Below are 23,879 nucleotides of genomic sequence, written 5' to 3' on the forward strand. Positions count from 1 at the left end.
AATTCTGTGTGAAATTAACTTTAATGTTCTAAGATATATATTTTATGTCTGTACTGAATGTTTGGTACTGTAGTCAGAGACATTTATGGCCGCATGAAAATTCTAAGAAAGATTTCAATTTGATTGCTAAGTATATTTGTTACATACAAATAAGCTGCCTTTATGAGCCATGTATTTATTTTTATCATAATAAGTTATGTAAATATGATTTTACCACAAATTAGTTTTCCTTATATTGGTATTATTATTTTTTATTTATTTATTTTTTTTATTTATTTATTTTTTTTTTTGAAATTTTTGATGGCTACTAAAATTATGCATTACATTCTTGATACTTTCAAAAAATTTGAAATGTAAATGTAATTTTTCAAATGTACTTTTTTTAGTTTACAAGGGACCTTTTCTGTAAGCTTCAAATTTAAATAACTTCAAATTTTGACTCATCACTTGTTAAATTACATGTTTTAATCAATTAAATCAGTAAAGGGCCGGTATAGCCTGGCCCATGTCCCAGAAGTCGTGGGTTCAATCCCCGCTGGCCGAAGACTCCCCGTGTAGTAAACGGTGACTGATGCACATTAAATCTGTCGAGTCTCAAAGTGCTTCATGTTCCCATAACAAATCATACATCTGGGGGTGCTGATCTAGGAGTTTCCTTGTTTTCTGTATTGATTCAAAATTGCAAGTCTACGGAGTCTAACATTAGTAGTCGTAAACCCAAAAATTGGGTCGGCTGTTCGACGGCGGTTACAAAATATAAAATTAAATCAGTAATTGCATTAAAGTTGTTCATTATTAATATTGTTTAAAATAAATTGTCAATAATAAATAAATTAAATTTTAAATAAGAGTTCAGTCTGCAAAACATATTTATTTATATTATACTTCAATTTTCTATTCGAATGCTACAGATACTGCATAGTTCATCTTTATTCTTCATTTTCAAAGCCCAATTTTCCTTTTTATTTATTAAGTTCATATTGCCATTTCAAAGTAAATATAGAGAATTAAATATTTTCGATATAGTACATGAACCTAATTTATGTTGTTAAATTGAAAAAATTTTTGCTTATTGAACAAATTTTATTTTACTTGCTTTTTATAATTATTAATTTCAGTAATATATGTAGTGTGTTTCAAACAAGAATTTTAATAGCTTAAAATTTATTCAAATTTTGAAAATTGAGTCACAAAACTTGCTTATGGTGTTTCTAAACATGTGAGACTAATTTATATATTTTAAATTTCGACTGACTATTTCATAGCTGAACTACTGAGATTGAAATCGGTTTTGATTTTCTTTATATATAATTATTCATTAATTTGTTTCATTCAGTTTTACTTAATTTGATAATAATTGAAAATATAACTGTACTGATATGAAAGATTGAAAAAAAAAATCTATTTTTTAGCATGTGTATTAAGAATAAATATTGTTAACTGTAATACATTTGTTAAATGTGTATGTGGGTATACACTAAAGTAATCCAAGATCTATTGTTTTAAAGTTATATTTTGTATTTATTTAATGTGGCATTTTTGTTAGTATGACAAAATGTTATTACATTTCTGTAATGAATAATAAAATATTTTTCTTCTTTTTACTATGTTGCTTGTTTTTGTTTCTAGAACCATGTATACAAAAAAATATATCTTAATAATTTGTAGAGTACGTAATTTTTATTTGGCTTCTTAAATTTCCTTTTATTTTTGATGTTATATTGTGTGTGTCTTATTTTTTTTTAATATTATTTCTAAGGCAACGTTAAATAGTGTTTTTGCGTGATGTAGCGACAATTTTTTGTTCTTAAAATAAAATTTGTTTTCATTGGTCGTTTAAATATATTTTAAATAAAAATAAATATTACTTTAGTGAATTCGGGTACAAATGCTGGTTAAAAAATACAATTCAAATATTGTAGAAGATTTTAATTAAACATATAAAAGTGAAACTTTTTAAATAAGGGTTAAATCGCTACAATTTGCAATCTTGTCTGCAGGGATGTAAATATTGCAAAAAGATCAGAACAGCATAATAATTTTTGATTTAAAATGGTTGCTTGGTCGCAGAAACCTACCATCTCGGCAGTGAATGCTGCAGATTATTGCAGCTTCTTCAGATTTTATTTTTATCATAAGTTTTATTTTTAAAAAGCAAAGAAACAAATAGGAAAAAATTGCTGAAACTCCTTTTTTTTTCGGTTTCTTAATAACGTGCTCGAATGTTTTGGGATCCTTTTTTTGTAGCATTGTGTAAAATTCAACTCAAATTTAAACAACATAAAGTTTTTATGTACATGAACCTTACATTTTCAAATTTTGTTAGGTGTGCGTTAGATTACTTGTTGAATTTTGTACAATAATAATCAGTCTAACTGTGATTATTGTTGAGGTCGCAGGCGAGTTTAGATTTATGATAAATTGAATGTTGATCATCAACGACTACCACTGACAAAAATGGGACTGAATTCTGGCCTACGCTTGTTAAAAAAATTTCGATTCGGAAAAAAAACGAATGATTGAACATAATGGCAATGTGCCTGATGTGCACTGATCTGATTAGTGCTTGTGTGACTCCCCTAAACGTCTTATTCCTGCACTTGAAAAGTCCTATGTAAAACATCATTTCTATATAATCTACAGAGTAAAAAACTTGCACTGAGGCTCTGGAGAACTATCTAGTAAAGTTATACCAGGCCAGGGCTTCAATGCCAGGAAATTTCTGGAAGTAGTATATCGACGCAGGAGCCTTAAATGTGTTGTACTAATCCGATCAATAAATAACTTTTCATTGACACATTTAACTTACTTTTTCGGGCAAATCCTGTCAAAATAAGCAGATGCCATAATTAAGCACATTTTGCAATAAAGTATTATATATAAGGGCGTATTTTCATTTTGGCAAGTACGACGCCCTTTCCTTTTTTATAAAATTAGGTTCAAAAGATGTAGTAGGGCCCTGGTAGTAGAGTGGTTAGAGAACCGAACTCCGGTCCGGTGGTGCCGCGTATCGACTCTGCTATGATCTAACGAGTATGTGCGTGTAAAATATGTGGAATCGAAAATCCTTTGGTTAGTCACTAAGCAGTACTATAGGTGCAGGGATCTGAAGAAAATTTCCTACCACTTCAGATCTATGTCTAAATTAAGCAAGAGGTATCATGAATGATATCCATACTAGACAAGTGACTTCCTATTTATATTTCTGCTTTGATTCAAATGACTCGAGCACGTAGTCTGCAGAATCAAAACTTTAAATTTTATAGGATATTATGTAAGTGTGGATGAGAATCAACCATATAAAGCTAATCACAGTTGACGATAGGTCTTAATATTCGTCTTAAGACTTCCAGGTTAATACCGATTTTACTTGTAAAATTGAAAACACGCCCCACACATCCAATATAAATATACTTGTAGTGTTTACAATATAACTAGTTCTTAAATTTAAACTTTAACTTAAATCATTTAATTTTAGCTGAGACAAATATATTTGATGCTATCCCTCCCGTTATAATACTCAAATATATCCAAATGTGGGATAATCAAAACAGAGCTAACATTGTGATATTAATTTTTTTAATGCTCATGACCTCCTAAAATCTATAAATTACAGAAAATTCATGAATTTTGAAATTTCGGGTAAATTTTAACACAAATCATAATAAATAAGCTCAGAATAACAAGCCTAATCTCACACATCACCTCGTAAACGGAACATAAGCGGAGAGATACACCGGAAGTTTTTTTATCTGTCCTCCAGGCATGCTTGTTCCTCTCTACTGGGCACAAGCATGAGAATTCATGCTACCTCAGGGAGGGGTTTTGTCCCCCTTCCTCTGGTGTATGGTTATGGACTCTTTTCTAGTTCATTTAGCCAATCTTGGCATTCCCTGTGTTGGGTATGCTGAATTATTGTCAGATGGTGTTATTATTGTCAGAGGCAAATATGGCAAAACAGTATCTGAAATCATGAATGGTGCACTTCTAGAAGTAGCTAGATGGTGTTCTGATTCTGGCTTATCTGTTAACCCTTCCAAGATAAGTCTTGTGGCCTTAACCAGGAAAAATCGTCTTAATCTAGGTGATGTGTATTACCTAGATTGTAGGATAGAACTCAATGAGGAAATCAAGTTTCTCGGGGTTATTTATGACTCTAAACTTAACTGAGGTTATCGTCTAGAACAGAGGTTCCCAAACTTTCTTTTCTCGTGGACCACTTTCAAAGTTTTACTATTTTCGGTAGACCCCCTGCTGCTACATTTCTACTGTATTCCTAAAACTCCTAAAAAATATCACCCCAAATTACGGGTGTTAAGAAGAAGAAAAAAAGTAGTACATTTTCTTGTGTCCTATTTATTAAAATAATACTTGTGGTTATACAAATTTATAAACATTTATTATTACAAACAATCAACAGTTGACAAAAAATCAACAATGAACTCTGAAATGTAAATCAACAATAAAAAATAGTCATACTTTTAATGAGAGGGATGTACTTGATGAATTGACAGCAAATTATCAATATTTGGCTTCAGTTTTGTAAGAAGTAATCTCAAATCTCCCCGTTCTATGATGTTAAATCTGCTCCTTTTTTTTTAACAGGTTGGTAACGGCACTAAAACTTCCTTCGACAAGATATGACGAGGGAAACGCTATCAAAAATTTTCTCGTAATTTCCCACAGCCCAGGATATTTTTCGGGGATTTCTGCCTGCAGCCAAAATGCTTGATAGGATAGCCTTTTTCAAATTTCACCTTCAGTTCCTCGTTGGTGCTGAGCTCAAGTAGCTCATCTTGTAATACCACATTCGCCTCTTCCGTTTCATCAAATGGGGTTATGATCCATGGTGGTATTTCGATCTTCAGAATATCTTCAAATCTATTTTTGAAGTCATCATGCAGGACATTTAAATGTTGAGCGTATGTCTGAATATCCTCATTAAGACATTCTATCTGTGACAAAATGAGTAACGTTTTGTTCTTGGCATTCGTATTTATACTAATGTAGATTGCAAGCACAGCGCAAGTCGCATTTCACCCCTTTCAAGGCTAAACAAGCATCCCGGACGAGCGGGCGCAAGGGCGGCACTTTGCAAGTCTCGACATGTGGTGTACACTTGTACTATTATCTATTGTTCTATTCAATTCTGTGTTTGAACTGAGTCTCGAATATTTTTGAGTACCTACCCAGTGAATGATGCTACATGCCTATGTTGGTAGGTAAATCCAAGCCAAAATTTTTGTTCTTTATTATGAAAACCAGAAAATTTTTCGTAGACCCCCACTTACAACTTGTGAACCCCTGTTTTCTTTTCACGTCTTCGTGGACCCCCGTGTGGTCTCCTATGGACCCCTGGGGGTCCACCTGGACCACTTTGGGAACCTATGGTCTAGAATATTGTATCCGCAGGGACAAGAAGATATTCTGGTCTTGCAGAAATGCTATTGGTAAAACCTAGGGATTATCCAAGATAGTTAACTGGATGTACTCAATGCTTATTAGTCCTATTGTCACATATGGCGCTATTGTCTGGTGGTCTAGGACTAGAATGAGCTCCGCCAGGTGCATGTCTAGTCTTAATAGACTACAAAGAGCGGTCTGCATTACCTTGTCAGGCTGTCTTACATGGGCTTCTTCCGTTGAATCCACGTTTTGAAACTGAAGCTGGTATTTAACGTTTTATGTACCTTGGCTTATGGAAGGAATACTCAAAGCAATTGTCATGGGACTACATTGTTTCGTAGGTATTGGAAATTCCCTCTTTTATTATGTCTAGTGATTATATGTCACTAAGATAAGCTCTTCCTACTAGAGATGAGATCCATTTTCCTGCTGGAAATGAGTGACTGAAATCTCCTCGGTGGCATAAAGACGAATGTCTAGTATGGTACACCGATGGTTCAAGGCTTGGTCTTAAATCAGAGGAAGGAATTTACTGATCCAATAATGGTGCCAAACTCCACTTTCCTCTAGGCAGTTATGCCACTGTTTTTCAGGCTGAGGTTTATGCTATCATCTAGTGCTGCAGGATATGCTTACAGGGGTTACCCAAATACACCTATCCACATCTGTTCTGACAGTCACGCTGTTCTCCTACCACCATCAAGGTGTAAATTCACCTCTTCACTACTGTGGAAGTGCTTCTCGGTCCTTTGTGACCTTTCCACACAGAACAATGTAGACCTACATTGGGTACCTGGACATATGTGCTTTCTTGGAAATGAGCTGGCTCCAGTGCGGTTTTCTGGGGGCCCTGAACCAGCTTTGGGAATTTCTCGTACATCATTCAGGGCATCTATATTCGAGCTCCATGGCAAAATTGCCCATGAGCTATAGCGCAACTCGGATAGTCAGAGACAAGCTGAAGAGCTAAATCGTGACTGTCCTAGTCTGTGTTAAAAAGAGCTTCTTAAGTTAAACAGAAACAGTTTGAGGAAGATCATTGGTCTTCTCCCTGTACACTGCACCCTCAGGAGACACCTATACATAATCAGTATTGAATCTAATACTCTTTGTCGAGGTTGCCATCTTGAGGAGCAGATTTCACAACATATACTTTGTGATTGTGAGGTCTATTCTGCTCAAAGATTTAAATGTAGGGCTGCATTTATATAAAAGAAAAAAACATTTGACTGTTTTTTTAAATTTACTTTTAAACTTTATCCTAATGTTAAATTTCATTGCAACCCAATTTCCAGGGATCGAAAAACCACCCGTCCTCGGCGGTCAAAAATTCCCAGCGGACAACAAATTTCTCGAATCCGACGTCCGCGCGGACGGCCATGTTCTCTGTTAATGTTCGTGATACATTTTCAATTTTTGTTAAATTACAATCTTTTTTGAAGCAGTAGATAAAGAAAATTTTTCTCAAGAATGGGTGTCATTAAAACTTAAGAAACGTAACACCGTTAAATACCAGAAAACTTCAGACCTCCGAACCCAAGCTATTTATAAAGACCTAATGCAGCAAAATGACCGACAATACAGCAACATACTGCGCATGGTGGAATTGATAAACAAGAAGCGTTAAACGCAATTATGAAAATCTACCTAATGGAAAACCGTTTCATATTTCTGTGCAAAAACCTCTGTAAATCATTGGCTTGTTTGTGAAACTGGCAAACGTCATATTTGATTCATTTAAATAACGCAGTACCCTCGGATAAATTGACATTCCAGATAACTTGATCTTTGTCATTTAAATTATTTCATAAAAGAAATACTAGGTTACTATTAGTAACCCAGTATTTATTTTATTACTGTATAATGTAATCCCAGTAACTATTAATTCATTGTGCAATTTATATAAATGTTTGTAATAAATAAGAGAAAATTATATTTTTTATTTATTTAGAAGCGAGGGGTTAGTTTCAAAGGAGGACGGGTACATTGTTGGACAAGCCGTCCTCGGGGACGGGTAAAATTTCTGAGTTTTTTCGAGCCCTGCCAATTTCAATGACCATAACACTGTTTTTAAAACAACTTATTTAGTTTTAAGTATTAATTTCATTATTTTTTTTAAATAACTCAAATATTTTAATCTTATATATATTATGTAAAAGTATTTAAATTGGAGCAGATTTTCAGTTGTCAACTCGCTACTTTGTTTAATTGTAGTACAGTGGAGCATCGTTTATACGACGATCACTTATACGACGTTTACATTTATACGACGTTTTAGTGTGGTCCCAAATCATTCCTATTCATTTTAATGTAAAAATATATCGTTTATGCGACGCACAAAATCGGTTATACGTTGGTTTTTAGATTTTGTTCACGTTTATTTAATTTTTTATTTTTTCTTGAGTATTTTAAAAAAGGGCGGCATTTGCCAACATGAATGATACAGAAAAGGGTGCCAACAAGAATGCTTGGATGACGACCGTAATTTTTACTAGATGACTGAAAAAACCAGACAATGTTATGAAGAGGCAAAAACGAGAAATTTTGCTATTCATCGACCAATGTCCAGCGCACCCATCGATACTAATTATTTCGGAAAATGTAAAAGCTCTCCTTTTTCCTGCAAATTGCACAAGTGCGCTTCAGCCATTAGATTTGGCCATGATTAGAAATCCAAAATTGCATCATAGAAAGCAGTAAGTTCAACTCGCTTTTAAAAGCATTGTAGAGACAAATAGCAAGAAAATATAATTAAAGGTATCATACATTCAAATTGCCACTGCAATTTCTCTTCTTTGGTTATTTGTTTGTTTTGCTTTGTCTAATTTAGAAATTTATGTAAATCAACACGTTAAACATTAAAATTAACTGAAAACAGAGTTAGTTTGAGTTTTAGAAGTAAAAATCGATTATACGACGTTATCGTTTATACGACGTTTTTCGGTGGTCCCTTCGGCGTCGTATAAACGATGCTCCACTGTATATTAATCACTTTGTTGATCGAAAACAAATTTGCTTCATTTTTTTAATCATATGTCTAGAGTAACTGCTTTTGTAAAATTTAAGTATCTTTTTTTTTTAATAATAGTTATTTTGTATTAAATATAACAATGTAACGATTATAAGAACGATAGAGAAAACTATTTTATGAAATAATTGGCATTTGAAATATAATCCAATTTTAGCCTTTACATACACCACTTAATTTAATAAGTTAAAAACTTATCTCCAAATAAACAAAATTTTTTGAAGGTGTTTTTGAAATTATTAAAAAACTCTATTGAAAATAAATAAATGAATCATTTTCACAACTAAGTGTCACAATTTAAATGTAGGTATGGAAATCAATAAAAATTGAATAAAATATTAATTGAAGGTAAATACGATAATGTATATATAACAAAAAAAGAAATATTCCACTAAATAAATTTAGCCACACAATTTCTTCGCCTTTACTTACACCATTTAATTTAATAAGTTATGAACTAATCTCCAAATAAATAAAATTCTTTGAGGGTGTTTTTGAAATTATTAAAAAACTCTATTGATGAATCATATATAAATGAATAATTTTCACAACAAAGTGTCACGATTTAAATGTAGGTATGAAAATTTGTAATAAAAATTGAATAAAATTATAATTAAAGGTAAATACGATAATGTACGAAAAAAAAAGAAACATTCCACTAAATTAAAATAAAAATGTATTTCAAAATTTACTATAAGTTCTGAAAATAGCCAGAAAGATTGAACAAAATTTAAGCGCATCTTAGTAAAAGTTTCCTGACTGAATGTCGAGAAAGAGTTTGATTTGAGAGTCACCACCTTCTTAACTTAGTTATAAGTTATGACCACTTTTGTAGCGTCCGCCATCCATTGGTTACATCTTATTTTAATCTCAAAAACGCTACCCAAAATTCTAGGAAATATACACTATGAAGCATTTATAACCAAATTCAAACAAGTTAACTTCTCTTTCCACCTACACCCATAGTCATCAAGATATGGATAGATAAGCAGAGTAATTTGATGCTATGGGAATTGATATATATGCCTGAATCACTTATATAAGTAGTAGACAGTCTTGAAATTCGATTTATTCAATTTCACAATTTCTTCTAGCATTTTAAATTAAAACAATTAGATTGAATAGCAAGTTTAAATTTTTAAAAATTTTTCAAACTATTTTTTAAAAATCTGCATTTATATTATTTAAAAATCGGATATTTTAGATTTGGACACCCACAAATCAGGAATAACAGAACAAAAATTCTAAAAATCAGGAAAAAATATTTTTTTATCAGGAAAATCCGGACAGCTACAAACTCTGCACATTGTTTTTTTTTTTTTTTTAATAATAATGTAAATTAGTCTGTATATAAATTTAAATATTGTTTTTCTGAAGTCAGGTGTCTGTCTAGGTTTTTCTGAGAGGTACCTATTTTGTGAAAATTTAGACATAATTTGTGAAAAATTATATTTAAAAATCAACACAAAAATATGGATTTATCGTTTCTTAAGCGATACAAAAATAAATTTTTAAGAAAAAGTATGTAGTGAAACTACTGTTTTTCCTAAAATTTAATTTGTGAAACTACCGGTTTGAATTTGTGAAGGTACCGTTAAATGGTAGTAAATTCAGCCTAGACAAACCCCTGGAAGTGTAATAATATAAAAGATTTTAACAAATTTAGATATTATACATGCTTCTCAAATTTTATTATTAAACAAAATTGTAAGTAAAAATTAAACTCTCATTAAGAATCATGATTTTTTAACTGCACAAAAATCATTTCTCGGGGAAACAAATCAACATCTTGGAGAGATTTACATTTATCTAATTGGCAAATGTTACGGCGTGGATAATTGGTAACGAGTTCATAATTTTCCAAAGCATAACCGATTTCTTCAACATAAAGCAAAAGGCATTCTAATTTTGATGTACATGGCCATGAAACTTGCTCTTTTTTCCCATCTGGAAGCCTAAGTACTAAATCGGACACTTGATCATCTTTGCTTCCCAAGAAATCTTTCCAGGATTTGGCAGGTAGAGAACTTTCCTGATTTAGGCTTTCAGGGAGTCCAACAACATCTATCACATCATTGGAATTTTCATTTGAATTAAGATTCACTATAGACACTTTGTCATTAGTACTCTCTGAATCTGAATCAAATGTTTCGATGTCACTGTCATCATCTATAACGATTGTGCTCGGCTTTACATCTTTAAGTGAGGCTGCTAAAGCAGCTTTTAGTTGCTCTTCTTCGCTTTGATCAATCACACTGAAACGTCTTTTTTGATCTACTGTAACTCTTGATCCATCTGGTGCACAGTGCTCACGTAAAAACAGTGTGATTAATTCTATTATACTGGTAGAAGTAACTTCATTCCATTCTACAAGTTTTTCCCCAGTTTGTGGATCTAAAACAGAAATATGAGGGAATTTGAAAGCTTTATAAAACTGTGTATATCTTTGTCCATCACTGCTGTCCAGATAAATTTGCCAGAAAACGAAGTTTTCCTTTATTAGAGACTTTACAGTTTTATTGCTCCAGACATCACGATTTAGGATCTGGCATGAAAACTCTTGGGCGTTTTGAAGATTTACCAAAAGCCATTTGTTTGACACTTGTCCAAAATCCCTTGCGGATTCAAAACTACCTCTGTACATTATATCTAAAGGTGGTCGAAAAAGGTCTTCTAAAGTCCGTCTTTTTTTCGACATACTACTTTCATTTTGTCCATTCTGACCTTGCAATTGTGCTTCAGCTTGGAAATCTCGTAATCCATCAAACACTGCGTGTGGTTTTCGTTTGGTTCTTCTAAGACCGTAATGGAAATTCATATCCTCTTCCATAAGCACAGCTCTGGATTGGGGTATCGGATCTCTGATGTTATCTTCATCCGTTCCATTACTGGTACTATTCTGAGGATTCTCGGGGCAGGAGTCTACATGCATATTGATGGCCATTTCAAGATTCCAGTTGCATACTTCCAACATTTTCATTGCTTTATCTTTATCCGCTCCAGTTACCGAGCAAAATTGATCAATGAGCACAGCATTATTTTCGGAGTTTATAGATATATTAGATGTGGAAGCCATGATTCAATAGTTCCTTTAATCTTTGAAAATTGATTTGTACGCAATGAAACTGCTATTCTAAGTCCGCCATCTTTGTTGACATCTGTCTGATGATTGTTTAAAAAAAAAATTGATGGTTGATAGGAGCAAGGCTATAAGCGCGCGCAGAACCGTTTTGCGTCCAATCCGATCAAAGATTGACCTAGAGACAATCTATATCTGATTGTGAAAAATGAAATTGAAGTTCTTCACATAAATCCAGAGTTATTTCCTATTTATAAAAAGATAAATGAAAATTCTTGTTTTTTCAATGAAATAGATTTTATCATAAAAAAATCATAAATGTAAAACACAAATTTCAGTTTACAGTTTTATATATTATATTTTATTCCCATATAACATCGGGGGTGTAGCTCAGTGGTAGAGCGTTCGCTTTGCATGTGAAAGGCCCGGGGTTCGATCCCCCGCACCTCCATTTTAGTATTCTCTAACTCGGATATTGTTAAGTTTTTTTTAATTATAAATACAGTTTAGGATATATATTTTTAAAACAGAATGAAAATTTTTCAAAAATTCATTTATTATATATAAAATTTTGAATGTAATTGCTGAAAATGTACACAAAATAAGTTAAATATATAATAAATTTTAGTAATTCTTCGAATGTGGGGGTGTAGCTCAGTGGTAGAGCGTTCGCTTCGCATGTGAAAGGCCCCGGGTTCGAACCCCGGCACCTCCATAGTAGAACCTTTTTGCTAAACGTCAAAGAAAAAACTGATCTATCAGTACATGTCAATTTTGTTCGTCAATTTATTAGTCATAATGTATAATCATATGAATTTCATTGCAATTTGACTACATGTTATCGTATCTTTTCATTCGTTCCTTTTTTCTTTCTTTCAAGGAAACGATGCAGGGCAACATTCTATCGCCTTTATTTCAGAAAAGTTATTTCGAGTCGGAATGAAAACTATTTTATGTGATAAGTAGGTAATTAATTTTTCTGTCTTGCAATATTTCATGAATTCTGTTATCTTTTATTAGTTTCCTGCATCTGACTTAAATTTTTTAAATTCTTTTCCTACTATTGAATCAAATTGCTATTTAATTGATAGATTTTTTTCTAAGTTTAATATAAATTTTTAGATTGCGTATTACTTTAAAAAAAAATAATTTTGGAAATATAAAAATCTTTTTTTATAAGAAATATTTATTATTTATTAAAATGGGGACAAAAGCTTTGTTAAACTAACAATAGATGGCAGCATGAACGAAGCATTGAGAAATTCAATAATGATGGAAGATTTTGTTCCGTTTAAACGTTGTGTTCCGTTTATGTTCGAAATAATAAATTTTTTCATTCATTAGACTGCCTAAAGAAAAACTGAAAACATTCTATTGATTTATTGAATATTATGAGTGGGCTCAAATATAAATAAACAAATGATACATTATTTTTCATGTTAAGTTTCAATAACAGATCTGCTCAGATTTTTGCTTTTATTCTTTTAAAATAAAAAGGTAAAAAGTTTATTTTATCATTCCTTTTTTTTTTCTTATATTGCACCAATTAAATATTTTTTCTTTTTTTCTCTAGATCGCTTTTGCTAATTTTCAATTAAATATTTCAGACTCTTGCACATTTTTAATCTTTACATTTTATTTCTACCTGTTGCTGTCTTTTGTATGTGCTCCTTATAGAACATTAGGGGATCTTTCCGTATCTCCTTAAACATTAAATGATTTATTAATTTGACAATTTGTTTGCTTATGATATCAAATTTTTTTTTGATTTTGGGGATATTTACGTATCTGTTCATGCCAACCACCATCGTCAAAGAGTTTTTGAATTTGCAAATGTTTAGTATAAACTTGGCCACCTACGATATATTTGTATGCCAAGAGTGAAAATATATTTAGTATGCGCGTGCAACTTCTTGGTTGTCTCCAAAATTAAGTAACTTTTTTGTTGCACTTACTGATATGGAAATCTTACTAATTGTTGTTTCATTAAAAATCTATGTGTCTGTCTTAGCTTTGGAAATTTAAATTCAAAAAGGACAAAATTTCAAGGATGATTTTCATATTAGCTCCTGCTCCCCCAAAAAGTTGTGGGGAATGAATAGAATGCATAGATATGAATAGATATGCCTGAATAGAATAAATAGAAAATCGAATTAAAAAATATATACTCTGTAGTAGAAAAATAGTTTATAAAATTATATTTCTTAAAAATATATTTGTAATGTTCTGCAATTTTTGTGTAATGTTTTAGACTTACACTCAAAAATTTTTGACCATAATACATGCATAAAAATTTTTTGGAAAAAAAAAATGAAATTAAAAGTATAGAGATCTTCAAATGGAGATGGTGCTAGCTTGATCATAGGATTAGAATTCCAAATGAAAAAAATAACTTCTGTTGAGCTTATATGGAGAAAGAAGAAGCAGATCTATCCTTCTTTTTCAGTAGACTTTGGGTGAGAGGAAATATTAGGAGCATCTGTTTAAAAAAGTAAGATCTATTAGAAAGGAATGAAATTAATAGATATATTTTTAAAGTGTGCAAAGACACTCAGAGGAAGTAACAATTTTACTCAAAGAACTCTTCATAATTAGTAAATAATCTTGCTATGAACTACGAATTAAAAAGCAAGTATATTTTTAAAGTTTATGAAATATGAAAATTAGATTTATTGTATTTTGATACAGAGGCTTATAATTAATGTTGTAAAAGGGGTCCTAAAATATCTGTCTTGCACTGAATCTTATAAGGTGAATAATTTGACTCCACTTAATTGCAATTGCAGATCAACTAGCATTGTGGTTGTATTATTTAAATTTTTCAAGTTTAGGTTTAAAAAAGAAGCAAATTTGAAACAATTGTGTTTTCTATGTATAATCAATCTTAAAACTTTTCATGTTAAGCTTCATGTTCGACGATTTATTACATCTTTATGGTGACAAAGTTGGGACCTCCAAACTTTTAATAAACTATATAATATTTAGACCAGTCGCCTGTGCTGCACTTGCGCAGTGCTGACGTTAAGCTTACCCGTCTGTAAATAGGTCACACCCGGTTAACGCATCTTCATTTGCTATTTGAAAAACCTTCTCCTCAATGCCATACTTGTAATGTTCCACTTACAATTCATCAAATTTTAATCATTTGCCCATGTTTTAACCAACAACGTTTTACCTTCTTTGGGAGTTCAATTTTATGTATACAGGATTTATTGAATGACATTCAGCATCCTAACATTTTTGCATTTTTGCGCGCTATTGATATTTTTAACTGCTTATAAAAATTTTAACACATCTACTATTTTATACACTTTTGTAAATATCTTACCACCTTTACTCCATGCGTTTTATGCTGTACTCATACTTTTTATCTGATTTTATTTAACTCATTTATCTTGTCTTATTCACTTACTAGTACTGTTCTATCAGTTATAATTGTGCTGGAATTAAACTTTGCATGCACTTTTAAACTATTTATACCGTATTGTGTGGCTCAGCATGTCCTCATTTAAACCTTGTGCCACTAAAACCAACATTCAATCAATCAATCTTAAAACTTTTCTTTTTTTTAAAAATTTACAGATGTCTGATGATGAGGATGATTACATGTCTGCTTCATTTCTAAATGTGAAAGAAGATATTCGTCCAGGTTTGGCATTTTGCAAAAGTACTAAGAGAAAGTTAGAAATTGAAAAGAAGCAAACTGCATCCAATGAATTTCACAAAACAAAATCTCGCAAACAGCTTGAAGAGGAATCCAGAAACACAGGTATGGATTCAGCCATTAGTTCTAATAATAAAGGTTTTGCAATGCTTCAGAAAATGGGATACAAACCAGGCATGAAACTAGGGCCACAAAAGGATACTGCGTCTGACCGTGGTCTGATGGAACCCATTCGTATCAATATAAAAAAGGACCGCGGTGGTTTAGGTAGGGACGAAGAAGTTAAAAAGCACATTGAAAGGATTAAAGAGAGGCGAGAAAAATTAAAAGTTTACAAGGAAAAGGAAACTGAAATTTTAACGAAGGAGTTTCGTCAAAGAATGAGAGATGCTAGGACCTATAAACGTTTAATGAAGGATCTACATAAGTGTCAGAAAATATGCGAGCAATTAGATAAAGAAAATGACATAAAAGAACCATCAAGATCTTGGTTTTGGTATACTTGGGAGGAAGAGAAAGAACTTGATGAAGAATGTGATGAACAAGAGGAAGAAGATGAGGAAGATGATCTTAGTGCAGAGGAAAAAGTTGAAATAATTACCGAATACTTAAGACCTACTTATTTCTATTGCTTTTGGTGTTCTATAAAGTATAATGACTTTGATGACTTGGAACAAAACTGTCCTGGGCCAGATAAGGCTGATCATGATGATTTATCATCTTGATTTATTTTATTTGATTGTTGTACATAACATATCCATGGACATATTGTGGTTAATTGAGTGAGAAAAGTTTGTTTTAAATTCGATGAAAGAATATTATCTATTCATGCTATGTCACATGTATAGACTGATTGTTTGATGTGATAATTAAAAAATTGTAAATAGTAATAATAAAAAGTATAAACAAAGCTGTATGTATACTTGTATGTAGATGTTCTCGAAGATCTATATTATGAAAAAAAAAAGAGACTTATCTGGCTAGTGTCAGATACCCGATTGTGTTAAGTGCTGCATGTTAAGTTCTCCCAGATATTTCACGGAAAGATAAACATCTACTTTAAACGCTGAATTAGACAAGTTTGATATATGCCAGTTTGGTGTGAGGTAAAAAAAGGCCAACATATTATTGATGTTTAATTAATGTTACTGGTATTGTAGCATTAGATATAATGTAATATGGCAGTAGTTTTTTACTACTCCTTAAAACAAAATAGTTTAACAGATTAGTTAAGGGTGACAGCCAAAGTATGTGAATGTTTATTTAACAAAGAGACTAGTGTCAGATGCCCAATATAGTGTATTTTTTTTTAAACATCACTTTCTCATAGATTGCTTAAAAAGATAAACATCCAATCTAAAGACAGAAACAGTTGAGTTGATTAGCTGTTAAGGGAATTAACCCAAAGTCATTGGCAGAAGTAGGTAGGGGGCCAGGCCCACTCTAGAAGTTCGTTGGCCCACCCTAGAAAATTTTTGTTTCCTAAATTTCAATTTTAAATAATTTTTAGAAAAAATCTTTTCTAGCACCTAAAATTTCAGACTCTTTATTTTACTTCTCATACCATTAGTGACCTTTTTATTATTGAGAAATACACTCTTTTCTAATAAATAAGATTTTTTTCCACATGTTTATTCCCATTGTTGGAAACAAAAACTTAAGTATGTGGTGTGAATTAAAATACTAAGAGACATTCCTTTCTTTCTTCCTTTGGGGCCCTATTGCTTTCCCCTCAAAGAATTGCATTTCCTCAGTATCCTTTCAAGGACACAACTTAAGCACTTATTGCCTACCTAATAAGAAACACTTCTGTTTTCCAATAAAAAAAAGGAACCTTTATTCTTTTTGTCCATGGCAACGGAGTGTCCTGTACCCTCTGTCTTTATTTGAAATATTTTGTAAAGAATATGGTGCAATTTGAAATTTTTTTATATTTAGTCTAAAGTCTATGCGTATTTTTTTTAAATTCAAAATATTTCTTCCGTGACTGCTAAGTCAAAGTTAAGCAATCTAAAATATATCATTATTACTTTTTTTTATGTATTTATTGTAGGACTGGGATAGCCTGGTTGGTAGGGCACTGGGCCCACATCCAAGAAGTCATGGGTTCGATCCTCGTCGACCGAAGTCTCCCCGTGTAGTAAATGGTGACTGATGAACATTAAATCTGTCGAGTCTCTTAAGTCCCCCATGTCTTCATTACAAACCATGCCTACTCTGGGGGTACGGGTCCAGGAGTTTCCATGTCTTCTAGATTGGTTCAAAATCAAAAAGCTACGGAGTTGAACATTAGTAGTCGTAAACCCAAAACTGGGTTGTTCAACGGCGGTTGTAAAATATAAAAAAAAATATGTATTTATTGGGTATGTTACATTTTGTACATATTTCTAGTGTATGTCACAAAAACATATACTTTTACTTGATTTCTTTAAAGATATATTTTCTTTAAAGATATAGAAGCATCCTCTATGTATATAAATATTAATAATTAATGAGATAAATTGAATAATTGAAACATTTTATTGATGTATTTTACAATTTTCACACACAGTAATGTTAGCACATAAGGTTAATAAATTTTGGTTTACATTGAAATGCAGCACTAAAAAAATAATAATCTAAACTGTAACAAATTGTAACTGTAAAACAGATGTAAAGTTAACGTGTTTTTACAATAGAACTTTATGAAAAATAATGCATAATAGTCAATAATAAACAAAATTTTGTTTTTCAAAATTTACACTATAAAAACAAATAACGATTTAAACAGAATTAACATGCTATAATTTTTATTCAAAGCATCTTATCAAATTAGATTAGGTATTTTTTGTACTTTCTGTGACATTCTTTACAAAGTTTCATTAAGTTTTTTATTTATTTGATAGTTAAAACTTCAATTTTTTCTAAACATATAAAAATAAAAGAAAAGGTATGAAGGAAAAATAAAGATTTCCATAAAATTTTTTTATTATCTTCTGTTCAAATTCAAAATGCTTCGGTTGGGTGAGTGTTATTTTTTCATAAAAAAAAGTAAATATATTTAATCGATTATTATTCCTTAAATATTTGTTTTATATATTTAAAGAATTAGTTATAAAGAAAAAAAAAATTATAGATACTTTTGAGCAATATCTATATAAATAATTTTTTTTAATAGTTTAACTGAAAAGTTTACTTCAATCTAGCTACTTCTGGAACTAATAATAATAATAACCACATGCATTTACAAACCATAGACTAATCTAGTAAACATTTCAGATCTGTTCTCAGCTAACAATCACTAGCCTTCTAACTTACACATATCGTAAAATCTCTATTTAGGGAGATGTAAGTTTCAAAAAAGTTATTGCATAAATCAGATTATTCTAGTTTTTTTTTTAAAATATCATTTAATGTTTAAACAAGATTTTTTGATTTAGCAGTAAGTGTTTCTTACATTGCTTAAAATCATATTTCTTATGTGGCATAAAATTTTTATTTTTGATATTTTAATTTTTAAATATTTAAGTATAGTTTACTGTAGATTTCAAGTTAAAAGAAATGCAGTTATATATTTCAAACAGTTATCATTTTTCTAGTTTTTGAATTTTTCATAGCTGCACAATAGAACATAGATGATATAAATTTAAACAATATAGAGAAATAAATAAACCAATTTATAGAAATTGAGTTAATTTGGAAAAAAATATTGACCATGTAAAAAAAGCAGCGGTGTTAATAACACATTTGTTAATTCAACATTTAATTTTAGAGTAAATATGAAAGTAAAAAATTTACATAAGGAGCAAAAAATATAAATTTATAAAAAAAAAAAACTATACATATAAATGTATGTATAAAACATAAAATAAGTATAAAATTTTAATTTAAACACAAAAATAAATAAATGAAATGAAAGCATTTTTTGAATGTTTTAATCGGATAACAATTAATTTTTAACGCACATATTATTAAAAATAACTTTTTTAATTTGATAATTAGATTATAGTCTTAAAAAATTATAATTAATAGTTTGAAAGATTATTTCTTTTTGTTTTTTTTAAAAAAAAGAGATATTTATGAAAAATAAAACGTAAAGCACACCATTGCCTTTTCCTCTTATAGTAGAGCTTCCATTAAAAAGATTACATTTTTTTGTGAAGGCAAGATAAAAAGACTCGACTTCGATTTATCTGGATAAGATAATACGATTAATTGATGTTTAGATAAGCAACAGTAGTTATTTTAATTTTGATCTTTACAGTATTAATAAACCAGTTCACTGTTTCTTAAATCGATTTTTTTTTTACAAAGAAAAAAATTTTTAAAATGATCGATTGTATCCTATATTGTTTCTTTCCAAAACTTGTCACATTTTAAAAGTTTGGCAAACCAGTCTTTGTTTAAAGTATTTTAAAAAAGGTCAGACACATATTAATCATCATTTAATTACATAAAAAATCCTTTAATCTATGGAAACGATAATTTTGTACAAAAAAATAAATATTCCCTAGTTCAATATGTATAATTTCTAATGTAATAATAAGCACATCATTTGCTTTAAAGAAAAATGGCATAGTTAAGAAAAATGGCAGGAAATCTTTGGACTGTAATTTTCAGAAGTTTTATAATACTTAACTATCTTTAATGATAAGATTTTTGATTATCTGCCATAAAGAGATGTCAATGAATAATTAAATTAGTGTTAAAGCTGTATTACAGATAGTCTTTTAGGAATGTGAAGCCAATTTTGGATTATGTCAACATCATATTAATACTAGTAATTATGAAGATGAGATTCATGATTATTTGTCATAAAAATATATCAATGAACAGTATATTTAATTTTTAGCTTTTATTGAAGCCAGCATGTAATGAATATTAATTTATGTAGATTTGCCTAACTGCTAAATGAAATGAAGATAGTCATGGAAACTTTTAACTACATAGCTAAGAAGTTAAATATTTGTTAATAAAAGATTGATAAAATATATAATAATCTTGTATAAAACTATTGATTTCTATGGTTTATGAAAATTTTTATTCAATCAATGATTTATTAGTTATTATAATAAAATACTTTAACTATTAGTCTTCAAAGCTTACAAAATCTTATAATTCTATAGTGAATTTAATTGACTAGAATTGATGGTGAAGTTTTTTTTTAATGATTTTCAAGTTTTCTGAAATTATTATATTTTTATTTCTTTTATCCCTATGATATGCAAATGCATCTAAATATTTTTATAGAAGTTATCTTTTTCAGTAAAGAAATATTTTATAATTAAAAGACACTTTTAAAAATTAATTAATTTTAAATTTAATTATTTATGATTTAATTTATTTATTATGAACAATTTACTTACTATTATTAAGCTGAAGTAAATTATAATAATCGGTTGTAATAAAAAAAAAGACTTTCTATAATTATCATAAGCAGACAAGACAAAAAATTAGCTCATGTATATATAAATAGTATACTGTTTATTTTCTTAAATAACGTTTTTTTTAAAAAATTTTTTTTCTAAACATTAATTTTATTAACTGATCATTTAATCCTATTAATTTTGTTTATTTTTTAAGGAAATATTATAATTTTTAAACAAATATAAATGTTTTGTGTTGGGAAATTGTATATTTTAAAAATATCTGAATAAATTGTTATTTTAGACATCAAATATATAATTGACAAAATTTAAAACAAACAAAATTTAATTTGAAAAATAAGTTAAGATCAAACATTTATATTCTAATATTCAAATTGATTAGAGGAAACATGATATAATTAGTTAAATATATGTATAGCAATTATACTTAATAAAAAAATAAAATAGTAAACAACTTCTAAAAATAATAACAAAAGTAAAAAACAGTTAAGAAATTTATATCTAAAACTTTTCAATAAAATAAATACTGCATATTTAGATAAAAACAAACACTCTTAATACAAACTTGCTTAGTTAATGACAGATTGTTATGATCAATTTATCCCAATTTTTGCAATGATTTTCAAAAATTTAGATAAATTGATCATAATTGACTAATTTTTTTAGTTATTTTCATAATCATAACTATATAATTTTTCAGAATTATGTTTATTTAATAAGTAATTAATATGTTCAATTATACTAATAATGGAATAAATATATAATTCCAGGGTTTAATTAAATGTTAACTATTAGATACTATATCCAATCAAACTTTTCATATATTTTACAAGCACCATAATAATTTTCTCCAGGGTGCCCGCGAAAATTTTCCCAAGAGGTATAATTATAAAAAATATTTATTCAATTATTTGAAAAATATTGAAAATTTTTATTGCAATTTTGAAAATTATTTTTACATACTTCCATTAGAAGATTTCAAATAATTTTAATGTAACAAAACCAAAAGTTTTGGGCATAAAATTTCAATTTTTAACAGCTAACTTAAAAAAAATCTTATAAAAATTATGCCTTAGTTATTTCTATGGTATGAAAGCAAAATAATTTAAAAAATATCTCATATTTTTTAATCTTGTAAACATATTAAATCATTACATTTAAAAATACAATTTCGGATCTCAGTTATATCACAAAAGTAAAAATTATTATTTAGAATAAAAAATATTAACAATTAAAATAGTTTTTAATTTATTAGATTTCCAGTTGGGTGCAGGTCCCCTATAATTTGGTATTAACCCATTAACTGTTGACCTTGGGCGCAACATTTATGGCACAGTGAATTGATTCCTTTTCATATTATTCAAAAGAGAAGCTAAGTTTACCAGGACAATTTTTGTACAATTAGTGCAGCAGTTAAAGGGTTAAAATTTTTTAAATAGTATGAAACATAATATGAACTGAAAATTGTTTTTAAATTAAAAAAAAAAAAATTAGCACATTTTTTTTGTACAATATTTGTTCACAGAGCATTACATTTTATTTTTCGATATGGATCTTAATTTTTGGTAAAGAAAAATTATATGCAAAGGAATAGATTTTAAAATAAATAGTCATTTCTTTTTGGTAAACATGATATTTTTAAAAATAATCTCTGATATATTTACAACTAACAGCAAAATAAAAATGTAAAACATAAAAACATATTGCACATTATATAAAATTAACTAAAAGACTAGATATTTAACCATTTTCATTGGCAGTTATATTTAAACATAAAACTTCCATATAGATATAGGTTGCCTGTACACGCCTGGAGCAGTTTGTTCACGCCCTCCAAACATATACAAACAAAGCTGCCATTGATGTTGCTCTGGTCTAGTTTTCCGTGGGCTTAGAGACCAATGAGCATTTGGGGATTCGATTTCAGGTTTTTTGGTTGGAACACAATACGACTCAGATTTAGGTACACGCTCAATGCGAGACACAAAACTGTCCTCTACAATACTGGTTGACATCAAAATTGTTGGGGTAATACTACCACCGGATGGGTAGCTCCGAATCAATTTCCTTTGAGAAGTTCTGTCCAGAGATCGAGCTCGTTCTTTGGAAGGGGGTGGTGGAAGAATGATTTCGTTGCTACCATTGACATGGTTTTGGGGGTCATTAGGGGAGAACGTCTTTAGCTCTAAGTCCCGTCCTTTCAGCAATCTTTTACGGGTTGAAGACGAGTTTAAGCAACCTGCAAACTCACGATGGCAATCAGATCCATTGTCTTCTTCATTAAATGAGTAATAGCCAGAGCTGTGAGACACAGAATGGGGAAGACCACGAGATTCAATACTGGGAGTGAAGGTTTGACTCACAAAGTCAGATATTGTATGACTAGACTTAAAGTTGCTGCTGCTGTTGGAAGAATTATCCCCCAAATCAATCAGAAGTTCAGTTCCTTTGACATCATTGCAGTTAGGGTTCTTATTTTCATTATTCATTGAACTTTCCACCATATTCGGCTCATCGGCATTCTCGCTGTTTTCTTCAATTATGTCACGCACTGTGGAAAAATCATAACTCAGTCTACTAAGCCTAGCAGTGGGAGTTGTACACGAGTTGTGTTCTGTACCGTTCGTTTTATTTGAATTTACAGGTGGAGTATATCGGTTGTGTTGGAATGTCGATTCGGACCACGATGATCTGAGCAATGTGTTGGGGTTTTCCACCCATAGTGGAGGAGAATCAGTAATGTTCCCTGCTTGGTTGGATTTTCCTTGATGTTGAGGAGTTGCATTTTCACTGTCAGACTCCAACACTGCATCTGAACTTTGTGATTTTTGGATTTTTAATCGGGGTCGGTGGTGAGGTGTACTTTCTTCTACTAATCTCTCCAGTTCATCTCTGCGAGCTTCAGTAATAACGTTGTTGTGAAGGATGGAGTAACTGCCACTTGATATACTGCGCACCAGCCGGCTGCTATGAAACTTATCACGCAAAGTCCTAAAAAAAAGGTATGCATATAAATACATTTTCAAAAATTTGTCAAACATAAAATATAAGTTAAAGAATGGTGCTTTAAAACTTTAAAGGGAGTCAAATTTCCAATCCGAGTCCATGTTAAAATGTCCAACTTTTATGTACCTCTTTCTCAAAAAACACTGAATGAATTTTGAAGAAGTTTTTCTATAATTTCTTTTTTTTTTTATTTTTATAATAGAGCATTTTTTAAGATAAATATTTTGTTAATATAATAAAATTTAACTTTCTCAAAATACCTGAGGATAAAAAATCTACCATAACAAAATAAAACTTCTTTTCTGATAATCAATTCAGTAATTTCTAAGC

At 30.1% G+C, this 23,879-nt stretch overlaps 3 protein-coding genes and 2 non-coding genes across 8 annotated transcripts in view; 3 read left to right on the forward strand and 2 right to left on the reverse strand.

Moving 5' to 3' along the window:
* Positions 1-10,095: 10,095 nt before the first annotated feature.
* Positions 10,096-11,926, reverse strand: LOC107443071 (UBX domain-containing protein 7). The gene has a single exon (XM_016056823.4). The coding sequence runs from the start codon at positions 11,508-11,510 to the stop codon at positions 10,164-10,166; it is 1,347 nt and encodes a 448-aa protein (XP_015912309.1). The 5' UTR covers positions 11,511-11,926; the 3' UTR covers positions 10,096-10,163.
* Positions 11,893-11,964, forward strand: TRNAA-UGC (transfer RNA alanine (anticodon UGC)). The gene has a single exon. It is a non-coding gene; the product is annotated as a tRNA-Ala (tRNA).
* A 192-nt stretch (positions 11,965-12,156) lies between these two features.
* TRNAA-CGC (transfer RNA alanine (anticodon CGC)) lies at positions 12,157-12,228 on the forward strand. The gene has a single exon. It is a non-coding gene; the product is annotated as a tRNA-Ala (tRNA).
* Positions 12,229-12,338: 110 nt separating this feature from the next.
* LOC107443049 (G patch domain-containing protein 11) lies at positions 12,339-16,087 on the forward strand. Of its 3 annotated transcripts, none has more exons than XM_016056805.4 (2): positions 12,339-12,475; positions 15,096-16,087. In XM_016056805.4, exon 2 carries the CDS (start codon positions 15,096-15,098, stop codon positions 15,900-15,902), a length of 807 nt encoding a protein of 268 aa, XP_015912291.2. In that variant the 5' UTR covers positions 12,339-12,475; the 3' UTR covers positions 15,903-16,087. The 3 variants fall into 3 exon arrangements, with proteins under 3 accessions (XP_015912291.2, XP_015912283.2, XP_015912274.2); XM_016056797.4 differs by having other exon boundaries at positions 12,460-12,479; XM_016056788.4 differs by lacking the exon at positions 12,339-12,475 and adding an exon at positions 12,849-13,010.
* Positions 16,088-22,175: 6,088 nt separating this feature from the next.
* Positions 22,176-23,879, reverse strand: part of LOC107443034 (uncharacterized) — a 52,062-nt gene continuing 50,358 nt past the window's right edge. For both annotated transcript variants that reach the window (XM_016056777.5, XM_016056771.5), the window contains one exon: positions 22,176-23,534. In XM_016056777.5, the coding sequence (XP_015912263.1) occupies positions 22,310-23,534 (1,225 nt within the window). In that variant the 3' untranslated portion in view covers positions 22,176-22,309. The remainder of the gene's footprint in view (positions 23,535-23,879) is intronic.

This window comes from Parasteatoda tepidariorum, chromosome 10, assembly GCF_982258835.1.
Source record: "Parasteatoda tepidariorum strain Cologne lab strain chromosome 10, Ptep-v5.0, whole genome shotgun sequence".
NCBI lineage: Eukaryota > Metazoa > Arthropoda > Arachnida > Araneae > Theridiidae > Parasteatoda > Parasteatoda tepidariorum.